We start from the raw sequence: 15925 nt of genomic DNA, 5'->3' as shown, positions 1-15925 counted from the left end.
TCGGTGAACATCAGCATCATCAAGTATGGGAAGTAGCAGTTGTGAAATGATTTTTTTTTCCTGACCTGAAATGAAAAACAATTGATTGGTAGAGAGAGCCCTGACAACCGTACATTCTCTTACAAATGTAATCAATGTGCAGTTTGAAAGTAAGCTCAGGGTCAATCCAAAACCCTTGGTATTTTGAACACATTGACACTCTCTAGTGTAGTTTTATTACTGAAATTAATAAGCGACTCAGGTGCGTGGAATGAACCGTATTTTGTACATGACAATATATATTAAGAACAAGCCTGTTGTTATTGAACCAGTTGGACAGTATTAAAATCGTGTCGCAATTTATGCTGGGTTTGTAATAAATTAGACTTGGAATGGTAAATAACTGCCATCAGCGTAGATATGAACATGAGCACAGTTTGAGCACAATTGAGGTAAATCATTAATATAAATGGAGAAAAGAAGTGGAGCTAATATAGAACCCTGTGGGACACCTGTACCAACTAACATTTGACTGGATTGGCAGCCATTGACATCAACATATTGATATCTATTGTTAAGATAAGCGTGAAAACAGCTGACAGCGTTTTGATCCAGTCCAATATGATGGTGTTCATCCAGGGGAAGATAATGGTCGAGCATATCAAAGGCTTTTGAATGATCATTGAAAATTGCACCTGTCAGTTGGACAAGCTTGATGCAGACTCTGGTGAAGAGGGAGCTCAGCCAAAAGGCAAAGCTCTCAATTTACCGGTCGATCTATGTTCCTACCCTCTCCTATGGTCATGAGCTTTGGGTAGTGACCGAAAGGACAAGATCGTGGGTACAAGCGGCCGAAATTTGCTTTCTCTGTAGGGTGGCTGAGCTCTCCCTTAGAGATAAGGGTGAGAAGCACTATCATCTGGGAGAAACTCAGAGTAGAACGGCTGCTCCTCCGCATTAAGAGGAGCCATATGAAGTGGCTCAGGCATCTGGTCAGGATGCTTCCCCGATGCCTCTCTGGGGAGGTGTTCAGGACACGTCAAACCGGTAGGAGGCCTCTTAGAAGGCCCAGGACACATTGCATGGCAGTGTTTTTTTGTGAGACTTTAAAAGCATATTTTTGTGGTCACAATCCAAATTTTACGACTTCGGATATGTTTGAGATTCTACTAAAACTGGTGACCAGCAGGCCAAATAAGGTTAGCCTGCAAGTTCCTAGTAGCCTTGTCTTGACATTAAATACATGAATAAATAACAACAACAGTGAAGTCCAGTCCTCCTCAGTCCGCAGCTTTCTGGAAAGGAGCAATTGAGGTGAATAGCCTTAGTAAAGACCAAAGCAATCAAGCTGCAAATTCTACAACATCTTTTAGTTGCCTTTGTTGTTGCTGAAAAATACAATATCAGCTTTTAAATTTGTCCAACCTCGATTACTACCAGGAGAAGATTATAGACATCACTAGCCGCCTCTGACTCACAAGCAGTGAGCTGAGCAATGGCTGCATTGTCTCGAAAAGAAAACAAGTCTTAATTGTTGAGTGATCCTCCATCGCTCGAGGCGTGAGCGATGCACACATCATCTGTTGATGTTCCTCACATCAAATCTTCACGCTGTCCAATTCTAACAACTTTTAAACTCCTTTTATCCCCGTCTGCTGTCACCGGTCGCATCCGTGCTTTTACCTTGATCACGTCTCCAGGCCTATCAAACCTGTTTGGTGAATACGGCAAAGAAAGTTGGGCCAACTTAAAATATTTGATCAGGGAGTGGTTGTAAGACGCACACATGGCGGAGGATAACAACAGGATGAGATGAGGAGAGGCCGGGCGAGATGAAGGGATTATATTTCTACCTTGGTCTCCAGGGGAGGAGAACAGGTGAGTGGATTTGAAGTCAAACACCGCTCTCTTGGGCATAGCCGCAACGGAACCGCAAAAGCTGAACGGTGAATCCGCAGTTGTTGTAATTTCACAACAATTTTTTTCCATGGATTATGATAGAAACTGAATTCATTCCAATCATTGCCATCCTAAAATTCTTGTTAACTCAGCAGGGGTGTCCAAACTTTTTCCAATGAGAGCCATATACTGAAAAATGAAAGGATGCAAGGGCCAATTTGATATTTTGGAAACCAACACATGGAGATATGGTGAGACGGTAGGTTTATTTCAAGAAAAAAATCTCATCTTTGTGATATTGGTGAAAAAGCATATTATTAGTATAAACTTCAGCCTTTAGTCTTTTTCCCCCGATTTTTGCTTCTTCTATTTTTGGAAAAAAAAAAAAAAATCAACTTTCTTCATAAATAATCTTTGGAAATTTTCTTCTCATAATATTAGTATATTCCCATAATATTATAATTTCTTCTCCAACCCAATTTTCCAAAATTACTTATTTCCTATTTTTTGGTTTGTCATAATAATACTTAAAAAGATAACATATTTTGTCTTTAATATTTCAACTCTGTGCTACTAAACTGACATGTTCTCTCATATAACATCAAATTGTGACTTCTTTCTTGTTAGAACAACTTTTTAAAATTCAATTACAGCTGTTTTTTCCCCATTATGCTTTTTTTTTTAATTTTCCGACTATTTCAACTTTTTTCTTGTAATGTTCTTTGTAATATTATGACTTTATTTCCATAACGTTTAGATTTTATTCCCATAATCTTATACTTTTTCCCCAACCTCATTTTTTTGTTACATAGCCAACAAGGGATGCACTTGGTTCCGTGAGAATCAACACGAGTCTATAAAACCGCACTGGTTTCAGTTTGACAGCTTGACCCAGGCTACGGCAATCGACGCCAGCGTGTTTGATCACTCCCTTGTCAAACATATCAGTGTTCAACTTTTTTTGCATCTTTCTTTGCGCCCGTTGCTTAACTGTCACCGGCGGCAGCCTGCTTGCTAGCTAGCTGGGAATTATCTGCCTAGCTTTTCATCTTTGGACTCCAAATGTGATTTTTTACCGCACTGACATTTTGTTTTTAAAACAAAAAAGCAGTGTGGTTAGTTTGTAGCATTATATTTACAGTTACATCAATTTGTGTATGTATATAATTAATTATAATTAATATTATTATTATTAAATTCATCATTAATTTAAATTCATAATATAATTAATTGCACAGGCAGACCCTTTCCGATGTAAGTCTGATTTCTGGTTCATGGTTAAACTTTACATTTTTTTTCATCACTGATACCCTTCTGTAGTGACATCCCAAAATCCAAAGAAAAAGCACTTGTGGTGTTTTTACTTTGGATACTCACTGAGAGGAAGTCTCACGAGATTTGGAAGTTATGTGTAACATCACACAAAAATGTTTCGGATGACTTTTTGGCATATTTTTTAAGAATATCTGACACACCACACAGTCAGACCAGGTCATGCGCATGTTTTATACGTGATCACCCACCTCTGCTTGCATAGTGACACGCGCTGTCAGTACCCAGCAATCCTCTCCTTGCAAGAGTTTTACAGCCCAGATTTACAGCAGGGGGTTAACTTATCTCCACAAATCATTTCCTTTTTCATTTGCAGAAGCAGTCCGGCAGCATACATGATTTACAAGTACAGTAGCTGCTGACACGAGATCCAAGGATAACTCGCGACTGCAAATCACACCGGCTTTGCCCGTGTGTTATTTACAACAACTCCACCGGTGTCATAGAAGGGACAAAAATCTGGAGTTGCAAATTGTGACTTTTTTCCAGTTGTAAAGAGGTATTTACTTTCATGTGTGCCATCCTAAGTAGGACAGTATGTCACATCCCTCTGGAGAAAAGGAGCGATGGGGAATGATCCAGCACCAACTCGACCTGCCCGCTCCCTTGACATCGAGCCCCATTTTGTCGTTTTCTAATCAGGGGCATCAAACTCCAAACAGACATCACTCACTGCGTTCTGTCTGACTGAAGGTCTTTTCATCGGCTGGTGCTCCTACCCATCAGGGATGTACTTTAATACCAGGGGAACCTGGAAGAAGCAGCGCGACATGAATGCAAATGTAAAGGTTCCAAATGAGTTCAGCTAATTTGTGTTTATGATTCACGCTTATTATTGCCATGCCTTTGTCACTCGCGCCAGACTTGTGTTACTGATGCATATTCTTTTATTGAATTGGAGGTCTGTAATTAGGTTCAGCTCCAGGCCTGTTTATCATGCTGAAAGCCAACACTTTTCAAAGCGGCGACTGAAACAAAGGCCGTATTCTCATTATTTGTGCATTTATTTGGCAATAAATTGAAGCCTTTCTTGCCCCTTCAATCAGAGCGCTGTCCTGTGTAATAATATAACCCCCCAAAAACGTCTTGGCTGATTCATTACACCCTGAATTGAAAGTTTGAAACAGTTAAGATATTCACTAACTAGTTGATCCAACTGCAGAATACAGTGGAACGACAGTGGAAGGACTCCCTTGAAATCACGAGCCGGTACAAACTCTTGAATAGCCTCGTGGCCTGAGGAGCTAGTCTCCTAATTACCGTCTTTTGCGGACTCTGGAGTATAAGTCAGATCAGTCACATATAGCAGCATATACAGTAGTTGTCACAAGCTGATGGTAATATGAATTAACATTTAAAAACGTAGTTGCATTGGTTTATACCGAACTTCATCAAATACCTCAAATAGTGGCCTCCGTTATGGTAGAGGCAATTTATTACCAACTTGCTGACTTACTAACTTGCTAACCAAAACAGCAGCTCCTACAAACAAATCCTTTTTTTTTTTTTTAAACTTTTCTTAGAATCTTTGGCAAACTCCCTCACAGACGGTTGTGCATTGGAACCTCAGTTTGCGTCATTAATCCGTTCCAGAAGGGCCAGCTCAAACCGAAACGGTATTGTTCCCATAAAGAATCATGCAAATCCAATTAATCCATTCCGGACACCTGAAAATGTTAACATAAAACACTTTTTAAAATAGTTTTACAATTGTAGTTTTACATGCCAAACGCAACTCACCGCAAAGCCAAAAAACTGACATATTCACAATAATAACACAATAATAATATTCACTGATATTGTGTTGTGATGGCTATTATGTAACACACTCATAATATTGGCCACAAGTATGTTTTTTTTTTACTGTCAGTGACGCTGACAGCTCAATGCACACTGCAAAATACAATACCAGTGAGCAGGAATCGGTGCTTATCCAGCCCTGGCATGAAACCACATATTACTATTCCAAGATTTGTAGACTAGAGTACTGACAGATCGACTGCAAGATTGACTGGAAAGACAAGTGAAAGTGATCCATGTTTAGCTAGCAATTTGGCATGAAAACCCACATTATTCTAAGATTTGTAGCGACGCTGCAATCACAGACAACCCTTTGGATTTATTGTTTCACGCTACAACAGATAGCACATTAGCCGCTTAGCTAGCGCATCAACCATAACCAGTTATTAAACAAGCCAGTTAGGAATCAACACTGCATTAGCCGAGCACTAGGCTGGCTACCGCTGAGAATATTAGCAGAAGAAATGTGGACTGACTTGCTGCCACCTTGGGGCGCCTTTCCTTGGTGCAATGTCTTGTGGGTTTTTGACTTTTAATTCCATCTGTAGTATCAAAACATTTGTTCCTCGAAGTTTGCCGACACATCTGACGAGGTGATGTCTGGTGGCGTCTTTTAGAAATGTCTCCTCGAGCGCTCCAGCAAACGCCTTTGACACAACAAGTGGGCATAATATAGTAATAATATTTTTAAAAAATACATATATAACACACAACAGCAATCCATCCAGAACTGGACCATAACAATAGGGAAAGCATTGCAGTGGACGACAGCTTCCAGGTGGGAACTTCTGGTGTAAATGTCACTTGCTCCTCCTCCAGTCACACAATTTTAGCATATTTCAACATCGGAGCACACGTCTAACACAGTAAATATGCCTTTCAGTGTTATTTTAGATAACAAATAACAAGGTTACCATGTGTTCTGGTGCCATGAGCACTTCAATACTTACTACTACAGTGATAAAGCCAAATAATGGATTGGACAGAATGCAAAGAAGTGGAGGAATGAAGAAAGGGGGGGGGGGAACAGACAACTGTACATTACTTGATAATGACAACAAAGTTTTAAAATGAGTGAGTTATAAAATGAGTCAAGCTATTTAACCTTGTGCAGACGAATTAATAAAATATGTGGTAGCCTCAGGTTGCAGGGAACGTATGCAAATGTTACGGTATACGTGAATTGTTCCTCACAAGGGTGTGAGTTAGGTTTCCCTTTCCTTGCATTACACTTTAATTTCATGGCTGGCTGGGGCTTTGCTGATAAGATTAGAAAATGACTGTTTTAGGTAAAAGCACAGTAAAAACATGTCTTGCATCATTTTTTATATCCGTTCCGAAATAAGGAACAATAGATAACCTCTATTCCGTTTGTGTGTCTTTTCTCTGTTTCAGTGGTAGACAGCAAGGTGATCCTGGAGGGTCTGCAGAGGTACACCCCGATGCCAATCTATCTGCCTGTCAGCTACCGGATCCTTAATGCTGAGTCAGCTTTCTTCCTACAGGAGGCAAACCAGGATTTAATGAGGAATTCCAGCCTGCAGGCCCGCACTGAGTCCTTCTTCATCCACCAGGCTCGCCACATGCCCTCTGTCAATGCTAGCTATGGGCCGCTATCGGTCCAACAGCCGGTCCCGCTGGAGATGCTGCAAACACAGCCCGGGCCGTTCAACCAGCACACTTTCATTTCACCATCAGAGCCAACATCGGCGTCACTGTCGCCGCTCTTTACGTTCAACTGGAAGGTTCACACTTATATCATCAATGAGAGGATTCACCCCAGCTGGCCCAAGGTCCAAGTGTTATTCTACATAGCAGGGAGGGACTGGGATGACTACAGCGCCATCCAAAAGCTGCCCTGCATCAGGATGTTTGCCTTCCATGAGACCCAAGAGGTACGGGGGACATGTAGGCTGAAAGGTGAACTCGGGATTTGCGTTGCGGAACTCGAGCCTCTTGCCAGCTGGTTCAGCCCACCCACTGTCAGGCCAGGTCGGCAGAGAGTGTCCGAGCAGGCCCAGGGCACCCCTGTGGAGCTCTATTACATGGTTCAAACCACTAACAGTGGGGACTGTAGTGCCGAAGACTCCAGGAAAGGCAGTGCGATTCGCACGGAGCAGCACGGTCCGATGGGCTACTCTGCTGGTCACACAGCCATGCAACGCATTGGGAGCGTCAGGCTCTTCCAGCCGTTATCGGAGCTGAAGCTTGACGGTAACTTTTTGGTCATGGTGCCCTCCAAACCCATCCGTCAGAGAGAAACCGTCTCGGCTTTTCTGGCTCTGTCGACACTTTCCTCTGTGCAGATCTTCACCCTCAGGTGAGCAATTCTGACAAGCTGTGTCAATTAAGCCTGTTTCAAGTCTGATCCCTGATCAAGTCGAGCTGCTCACTTTTGAACTGAATCATTCGTCCTGCAGTGCATAGTCAAACCTCACTGCTGCTTTATGGTTGTCATGAGACTTTTTTCTTTTTTTTGAAGGCATCACAAAAAAAGCTTCTTGTGTGAGGTGACATATGATGATGAATGTGATTGAACTAAATGTTGGTCGAACCCCCCAAATTGTTTGACGTTCGGGGCATTTGGGTTTAGGGGCTCCACTGAGGTAAAAGTGGATGATAGCCAACTAAGACTATGTTGGAGGGCGCCTGTGTCTCTTTCTTTGAGTTTTTAGTGCAGGTAGCTTCGTTTGTAGCCGGAAGCTTGTCTTCTTCTTTACTAGTTTTGACAGTTAACAGCATTTTGAAACTCACACTCCTGACACCAACACACACACAACAGTAAGCGAAGCAGCAACAAGCCAAACGTAGTTTGTTTGCTTTGTGGATGATCAACTCGTCCATTGTGAGGGAAAAAAAAAAAAACCCACAATCATAAAGGCTACGCCCAGCTTCACACTGCTTCCTGCAGACTCATTTAAAAAGCAAATGATAAATCACACAATTAAAAAATAGTTGAGCAGTAGGGGGAAAAACAAATGCGCATTTAGCCCAGCCTAGTGACATTTGCAGCCTTCAAACTGTCATCAGTGGGTGAAATTGTGTGGTTGCAACTCATTTCCGAGAGAAGAAGAATCACTGATGCTATGAATGATTTTGTTCTGACTCATGTAAAATGACTCAGGAACAGTGAAACTAATCAGGTTGTACACTGGCGCTACGTGTCGTAGCCGGCATGCAGAAAAGCTGTCATTGTTAAACACATTATGCGACACAAATGGAGTTGTGGTTGTGTATTTGCCCGTTTCTATGAAGTGGTGTAGCCTTGCAGCTCTGGGCTTGGTAACCGTCTGGTTGTTTTGGTAATCCTTCATTCCGAAAACTTAACTGGTGAACCATACTGAACTGAATGAAATTGTACTGCTTGGTAGCTTTTGACCACAGGATGTTTTCATTTAAAAATACTGCAGTGCGTTTCATCCGTATTATCAGCAGTGGGCAAATTCATGGATTAGTATGTGGCATTAGAGATTAGAATATGTTTACATGTTAAGCCTTTGATTTGCCACAGAAGCCTCTCGATTGCAGGAAACCTTTCCATGACACTACTTGCCCACCGCCGTTTGTTTATTTGGGTCATTTACCGACTGGAGCAATTTAGGTAGTGTTGCAAATGCCGATTAAACAAGTACTTTTGAAACGGTGCAGACATTTAACGGGTCCTCAAACCCGTACCTAAAAAATGCAAAACATACCAAATTTGTCCAACAACAACAACATCATCTTTTTACTTTTATGGAATTATCTGACGTGCAAGTTGAACAGAATAGTCATCCAAAATTTAGTAATTTCTCGTTTCTCACGGTTAATTGGTCCTGTACCCAACAGTAATGAGTGAATTTCCACAAAGTAGGACTCCTTGTTTATAAATGAAATATTTTAATAGTTAGAGCATAGAAAACCTGTTTACAACCTTAAGGTCGGGAATACATTTTATAAGGGGCGTCAGACTGTGTTCTGTTGCATTACTTGCAAGTTACCTGCACAATATCACCTTCAAGCACTTGTTGCAGCTGGCATACTCTAATTTAGCACTGAAACGAGGCACAGAGCACCACTTAGTTTTTCAGTCCGATTACGGTGCCATTATGATGCCAAGTTGTGGTACGCATCCCTACTCGCTTTGCATTTTTCCAGCCTTAGTACAAGTCTATTTGTGGTTATTCCACATGAAAACGTCAGTCATTGATTGATCGAGAAATGCCTCGTATGAAAAATTATTCAGCGAGACTTTAATTGCGCTGTGTTGTTTGATGCAAATAGAGGCGTAAGGGATATTTCTGCTGGGGGTTCCTGTATGCCTGAGATCTAAATCATGACAGATGAAACTGTAAGTGTCTTCAAAGTGGAGCTGTGACACAGTGCCACTGCAATTTGTCAACCCTGGATGAGCAGGAAATCTGCCAAAAAAGCCTCATTGCTGTTTCTCTCACTCCAGTGATGATGAACTCCCATGAAGTACTACCGTTTGCTGTGTGTTTATCACACTCAACACCATGTGTGCATTAAATGGGAGCTTGGATGGCCGTATTTTCGCTACAGCCATGTCTGTAGCACCCAATAGCAATTTAAAAGGTCTCTTATTTTTACCCTTGGTGGAGTGCAGCCTTAAAATGCAACCAAAACTATTTCATTAGCAGCCAAACCTCAAAGTGTTTGAAAATTGCAGGCTGCTTTATAGAATGTGACTGCAAGCTTACCAAACTTTGTAATTGCACTCCTGATTAATCCTACGTTAAACTTTAATTTTGAGCAAGACTTTTTATCTTTTAAAAAAAACTAACAAACAAAACAAGCTAGCGCAGTGTTTATTTTTCTCTTGTTCTAGGAATGCATGATATTAAATAAACCATGCCATTAAAGTACTTGCACCATTCTTGAACGCAATTTGTTAAGGAATACTGGTTGATCTATGATTTATTTGGAATTTGAAGCTGTTAGTTAACAAAGTGTATTCTTGTCTCCTCTTGTTCTAGTTCTCTGAATCTCAAAATCTGACCAGGCCATGAATCTTTTGGGTTTAACTGTATACGTGGCCTGAATCCCTGCGATGATCTGGATGTTGGCACTGCTTCATAAGCAATATCACAAGAGGTGGGGGTCGGGGAGTGTGTACGCGTACATGAGGATCTCTGTCCTACGAGAGGGCCTTTGAGTTTTATTTTACTTCATTCCCTTTTCCGATTTGTGTATTGAACATAGTGTGACTGGAGAGGCTGTGACCATTGACAGCTTACTTTACAAGCAACTGTGCCGCATGTTTTTTCCTCAGCAGTGAAGGCATCATTAACTATTTACAGTATGTTGTTTGGACCCGCTCCCAACCCATCTCAATTCTGTTTTCACTCCCACTGATGCATCTCCTCCTCCTCCTCTGTGTTACTTGTGACAAATGAAGACTGAGATGGTCAAGCTTAGTTAAGGTTCCTGGCCTCTGCCCATCAAGTCAATCCTCCCACCAGCCACAATTATCAACCTCATCTTCTTATTTTTCTTGGTCATGATGAGAATTAATAATTGTTTCTTTAAATTCATACGATCATCTATGGGGGGAAAAAAAAATCAATTGATCGACAGTTTGCAAATAAGACTGTTTACCATAATTGCTCGTCAAGACCTTTATTTACTTAAAGCGCAAAGAGGACAGGGCGTTAATTGGATGCTGTACTACATACTAAGGGTGTCCCGATCCAATATTGATATCAGATATTGTGCCGATATTATATCGGCCTGCATCTAAAATCTGTGATATAGGCTGTCCGATACAAACAGTCTCCAGCAGTCTCTAGCTGTCCGGATAGAGCCCACGTGGTCACAACGTGAACATGTGCTAAATGCTAACAAAGTAGCAAGGAGTGGGAGTGATGTCGACAGTATTTGTTGTCTGAAAAATACGTTGCAGCTATGGTCAAAACTTTTCATGCACAAGGTTCCTGTTGGCACAGGACCGAGGAAATTTAATATGCATCGTTTAGGCATAGGTTGCGGTGCGTTCACGTTGCGTTAATGACTAGTTCACGGACATTATGCGTGCCACAAATTTTGAGCGTTTGAAAATTTTCCACCTGTTTACCGCCAATTTACTCACTGTGTGGACAAAATGCATGCACGTGTAAATGAGGCTTTACTCTTCATAGTTTGGGTGGTCCTGTGATTTGTAGTCAGGATTTGTAGTCATGTTTTTAAATGTTAATTCAACCTGAACGGCATGAACCAAGGATTGGACTTTACCATCGCTAGCCACAAGAGGGCACGCTAGGCTTGCGCGACAGCAACAGCGATGTAGGTCGAGATCGGGAGCTTGGTGAACTCGCTCTCCAATAACTGGCTTGTTGGATTTGCTGGCTTGTTATGTTAATTAAGCCTATCCAGCCTCCCAGGTATGTTCTTTATGCTATTGTGGAGCTGAATAACTGTTAATGTCTTACGGTAACCTATTTAGCCTATTGTTCTGTGTGCTCTTGTGTAGTATATTTGATAACTTGCCTTTTCAGTTTAAATGTCCGTTCTTGGTCTTACATTTTGGTTCATTTTGGTCTTACGGCAAATGTAACATGAATGAGTTTCACACCAGCAAACCATCCTATAGTTGAGACAGCATCAACGGTGCCTTTGTTGCAGCCAAGTAGTACACTCATTTTTGCCTCAATTGCTTCAAGACGCGATTACAACACAATCAGATTTCTTGGAGATCAGTTATCAATGGATAACCATAAAAAAAAACCTATAAAGTATAATTGCTTATGAATAGCCAGTGTAGTCAGTATCAAATAGTCCGTATTTATACTGGGAAATCATCATGGTTGGCCAAAGGTTAGTCCATTAGCAAGTTTCTCCCCGGCTTTTTGGTTAATTGACTGTATTTGATCTCATATAAACAAATGTAATTATTGGGAATATAATTACAGGCTTTTGTTTCCGTCAGGGAAAAAAAAGGAAATATGCCCACACACATGCAGTCAAATTTGCAGGCTCGTGTGCGCACATATTGTGACACTCGGATTCATTACATGCCTGGACCTGCTCTATGCCAACTGCAATGTCACGCTGTGTTTATCATGCTAAAGGCTCCCCGCGGAATCTGTAATTCCCTACCCCCTGCCTCATTAGCCTCGGAGAGAATGGCGTAACAGGTTGGAAAGGGTTCTCCAAGCTATTCCTCATTCAACATGCAAATGAAAACACCATTTCCTACTGAACAAATTAACTGGCTTTTCAAACGATAAATTTCCCCAGCTGTACTGCAATTTTTTTGACTAAACAATCCAACATGTTCCCGCAGATTCCCCTGGGGAGCGGAGGGTTTTGCTGATGAATGCAAATGAATATCTAATATCGGCGTGCTGAAGGTATGAGGTAGCCTGTTTCAGGCTGGCACAGCCTGGAAGCATCAGCATCAGGAGTTGCACTTAGGCGAACAAGGCTGCTACTGTCTATGAGTGGGTTGGTTGTAGAGATTGATATAGCTGAGGGTACCTTGGTATTCAAATGATATGCAAACGAGGCATAGGGCTTCTTGTGTGCTTTTCCTTCACAGAGATCTGGTTTACAGGAAAGGCTTGCACTAAAAGTGCATTTTGCTCTTGCCGCTTTTCCTTTGGCAAAAGCAGCTACCATGAGATATTTTTGTCAATTGTCCCGATGTAAAACATGCCAAATCTTCACCGCCTATGCCGGACATCTTATTTAGAAATATTTAGCAATATTATTTGTATTTTTTTCTCCAAAAACAGGCAGAAAACATACCTTATTCACTCTCAAGTTGGTAATAATTAGAAATACATGACAATACAGGTCAAATGTACAGTATATATGGACTCTGCTACTTAAGGACTGGAATTTACCAAAAAGTACCAAAAAGTACTGTGATGAGTGTCAAACATTCTGAGATAAATGTTTGATGGACTGATCAATTTTTGAGGTTCAGCTCTGTTTCTTCTGGCAAATTCCAGCCAGGCCTTCCTATTCTTCTTGCTATTGAGTTGTTTGCATCTTCTTGTGTAGCCATTGTACTTTTGTTCATGAAGTCTTCTATGAACAGTAGATGGTGATCCTTCACGGTTGTTTTACGGTCTTTATTTATGTCTGTCTTCAACTGTCTGTCTTCAACTGCTGATGTTTTCCTTGGTCTACCTGTTGGACGTCTGTTACTTAGTACCCCCGTGGTTTATTTCTTCAGGACTTTCCAAATGGCGGTACTTGCTATGACCGATGTTTGTGCAAAGGTTTTGATTGGATTTCCATCTTCAATCAGATTATTATTTTTATTTTTTTAACTCATAGACAGAAACTGGTTTTCATGTTGTTTTCACCTCTAAATCCAATCTACAGACTATAAAGCGTATATGGCCCGGGGGCCTTAGGTTGCCCATATCTGCTTTAGCACAACCAGGACAAGCTCATCCCAAGTGTTCAATTTGGTTGAGGTCAGGACTGTTGATAGATCACTCCATTCTTTCTACTCCCAAATTCTGCAGGTAGTCTCTGAGAAACACTGATCTGCTCCTAGCAAGAACAAAACACATCTGGAGTTTTTATCTTCCTCTCTGTCCTGGTCTCGGAAGACTATTTTCTCAGATGTCCATCATTGTCTAAATTGCCACGACAGCCACCTCACCCTCCCTTTTACCCGGTTTATTCTTACTCCCCCCCTCCTTTTTACTCACTTGGCCTATTTACTAGTGTTTACTGTGAAAGCATAGACTTTCCTCTTCTACTCATTAATAAGTAATTAGCAGTTTGCAGCCTGCGGAGAATGCTCACTATGTAGATCCAACTCACTGCTGGACCCCGCCGCCACCAAAGCAATCACCGGTTGCCTGAAGCAAGTCATTTGAATCAGTGTATTTTCTACCTTAATGATTTTCTATCACATTTCCCTTCTCGAATTTGGTTTCAAATTGATGAATGTATTGGACATTGGAAGGACAGAATGTATTGCTTTGCCATTTCCCTGCTGTCTTTTCGTAGGGTTTTTTTTGTGTTTTTTTCTCGACTTGCTCTGTCCGCCGTCTTCAGAAAAAGCTGCATTTCCCTGAGGGATGCTGCTCGACAGAGGGTCATACAAATGTGTCGTAGCATTCAGTTACAGACCTGCCTCCAAGACTAGGAATATCGACACAGTCAGAGGTTACTTTTTTATTATTTTTTTGGGCTTTGAACTTGTGGAAGTGTTTGATGCTCCTTATAAGGGCAGCGTAGAGAAATACAGAGGCCGGTATTGGCTCCATTCCTATTTTAGACCTGTAGAAGGATTACTGAAGCGTGTCCAGCATGTAGGGATGAAACTAGCTTTCCTTCTGACTGCACGTTTGATCAAACTCAGATTTGTGGAAATGTGCCTAACTATGTCAATTCTTATGATGGGTTCTGACTTTTATCTTTGCGCTTTTGCCCGGACTGTGTGAGAAATGGGAGAAGCTTGAGCCACAATTAAATCAAAATAAATACTGGGGTTGTCAAAAATAACACGTTAACGGCGGTAAATCATTTATTTAACTAAGTATGTTCAAAATGTAATTGCGCATAATCATGGCAAGCCACGCCTCTCTATTATAACAGTTGATAGACGCAAGGTCGTGTCCCCACAGATGTAAACAGTTTGACACTCTTTTTTTAAAAACTTTATTCCTACCTTTACACATCAACAGCAGTGACCAGTTCCAACACTGTATATGCATCTCCAATACGCAAACACATCTTTCCGTTCATCCTGGGAACAACACCCCCTCATTCTCTACCACACTACCGCAAGGTGTATTCACTCACACTCTGAGCTCCGAACATCAACAACTACTAACGTTCATTCACGCAAATTTGTATTTTCCACACCAAAAAGAATAATGGCAATCCATCCATCCATCCATCCATCTGTCCATCTTCCTCCGCATATCCGAGGTAAGGGCAGCAGCCTAAGCAGGGGAGCCCAGACTTCCCTCTCCCCACCTACTTAGTCCAGCTCCTCCCAGCGGATCCCGAGGCGTTCCCAGGCCAATTGAGAGACAGTGTCTCCAACATGTCTTGGGTCTTTCCCGAGGCGTCCGGGAGGCATCCTGACCAGATGCCCGAGCCACCTCATCTGGCTCCTCTTAATGCAGAGGAGCAGCGGTTCTACTCAGAGTTCCTCCCGGATCACAGTGCTTCTCATCTTATCGGTGAGGGCGAGCCCAGCCACCTTACGAAGAAAACTCGTTTCGACCCCCAATTTTGTCCTTTCGGCCACTACCCAACGCTCATGACCATAGGTGCAGGTGCAATGGCTGGCATGACCCAATTTAACTAATTGTAGGATAAAGTGTGGCATTGTAGTTTTCCAAATCTAATACAGATAAGTACGTGTAATGTCCACTGCCGCCACACTTGTTAATTCAAGAAGGACGTGCCTGAACGCCTTTTGTTTTGTTTGTGGCACACACCAGCTGCAAAGCAAGAAGCTATAGACTATAGTTATGGAGCCAAATCACTCCACAAGAATAAAATGTTAACTTAATGATGTACTGATGCCTAAAAATCATGGTGTCCAAATCATCGCTATCGTTGTCACTGAAAAGAGTGCAAAATTGAATTTGCCACAAGAAACAAGCAGCTTCAGCTTAATCGACTAATTGCAGCCTTGGTCAGCAGGTTCAGAGAACCTGTCATATCATTGCGTCTTGTAATTCATATTTCTGTTAAAAAATACGGTTAAAATTGGTATATTTAATAAATAATTGCAAATCATGATATATTACTGTAATTTGTAAACTGTCATTAATCTCTGTGTGGAGTTTGCATGTTCTCCCCGTGCGCGCGTGGGTTTTCTCCGGGTCCTTGGGTTTCCTTCCACATTCCAAAAACATGCAGGTGAGGTTAACTGGCGACTCTATGAATGTGAATGTTTGTCTGTATGTGGCCTGCGATTGACTAGCGACCAGTC

The 15925-nt window shown here is 41.7% G+C and overlaps 1 protein-coding gene across 2 annotated transcripts in view; it reads left to right on the top strand.

Annotated features, from left to right (window-relative positions):
* si:dkey-112m2.1 (transmembrane protein 132C) overlaps positions 1-15925 on the top strand; it is a 164042-nt gene that overhangs the window by 56616 nt on the left and 91501 nt on the right. Inside the window, exons 3-4 of one of the 2 annotated variants that reach the window (XM_054756660.1) lie at positions 6406-6442; positions 6516-7330. In XM_054756660.1, the coding sequence (XP_054612635.1) occupies positions 6534-7330 (797 nt within the window). In that variant the 5' untranslated portion in view covers positions 6406-6442; positions 6516-6533. Of the gene's footprint in view, positions 1-6405; positions 7331-15925 lie in introns of both variants that reach the window. The other variant, XM_054756659.1, reaches the window with a different exon arrangement.

This window comes from Dunckerocampus dactyliophorus, chromosome 17 (assembly GCF_027744805.1).
Source record: "Dunckerocampus dactyliophorus isolate RoL2022-P2 chromosome 17, RoL_Ddac_1.1, whole genome shotgun sequence".
In the NCBI taxonomy this organism is placed as follows: Eukaryota; Metazoa; Chordata; class Actinopteri; order Syngnathiformes; family Syngnathidae; genus Dunckerocampus; species Dunckerocampus dactyliophorus.
The sequence above is the reverse complement of the archived record's forward strand: the minus strand, read 5'-3'. Positions and strand labels throughout refer to the sequence as shown.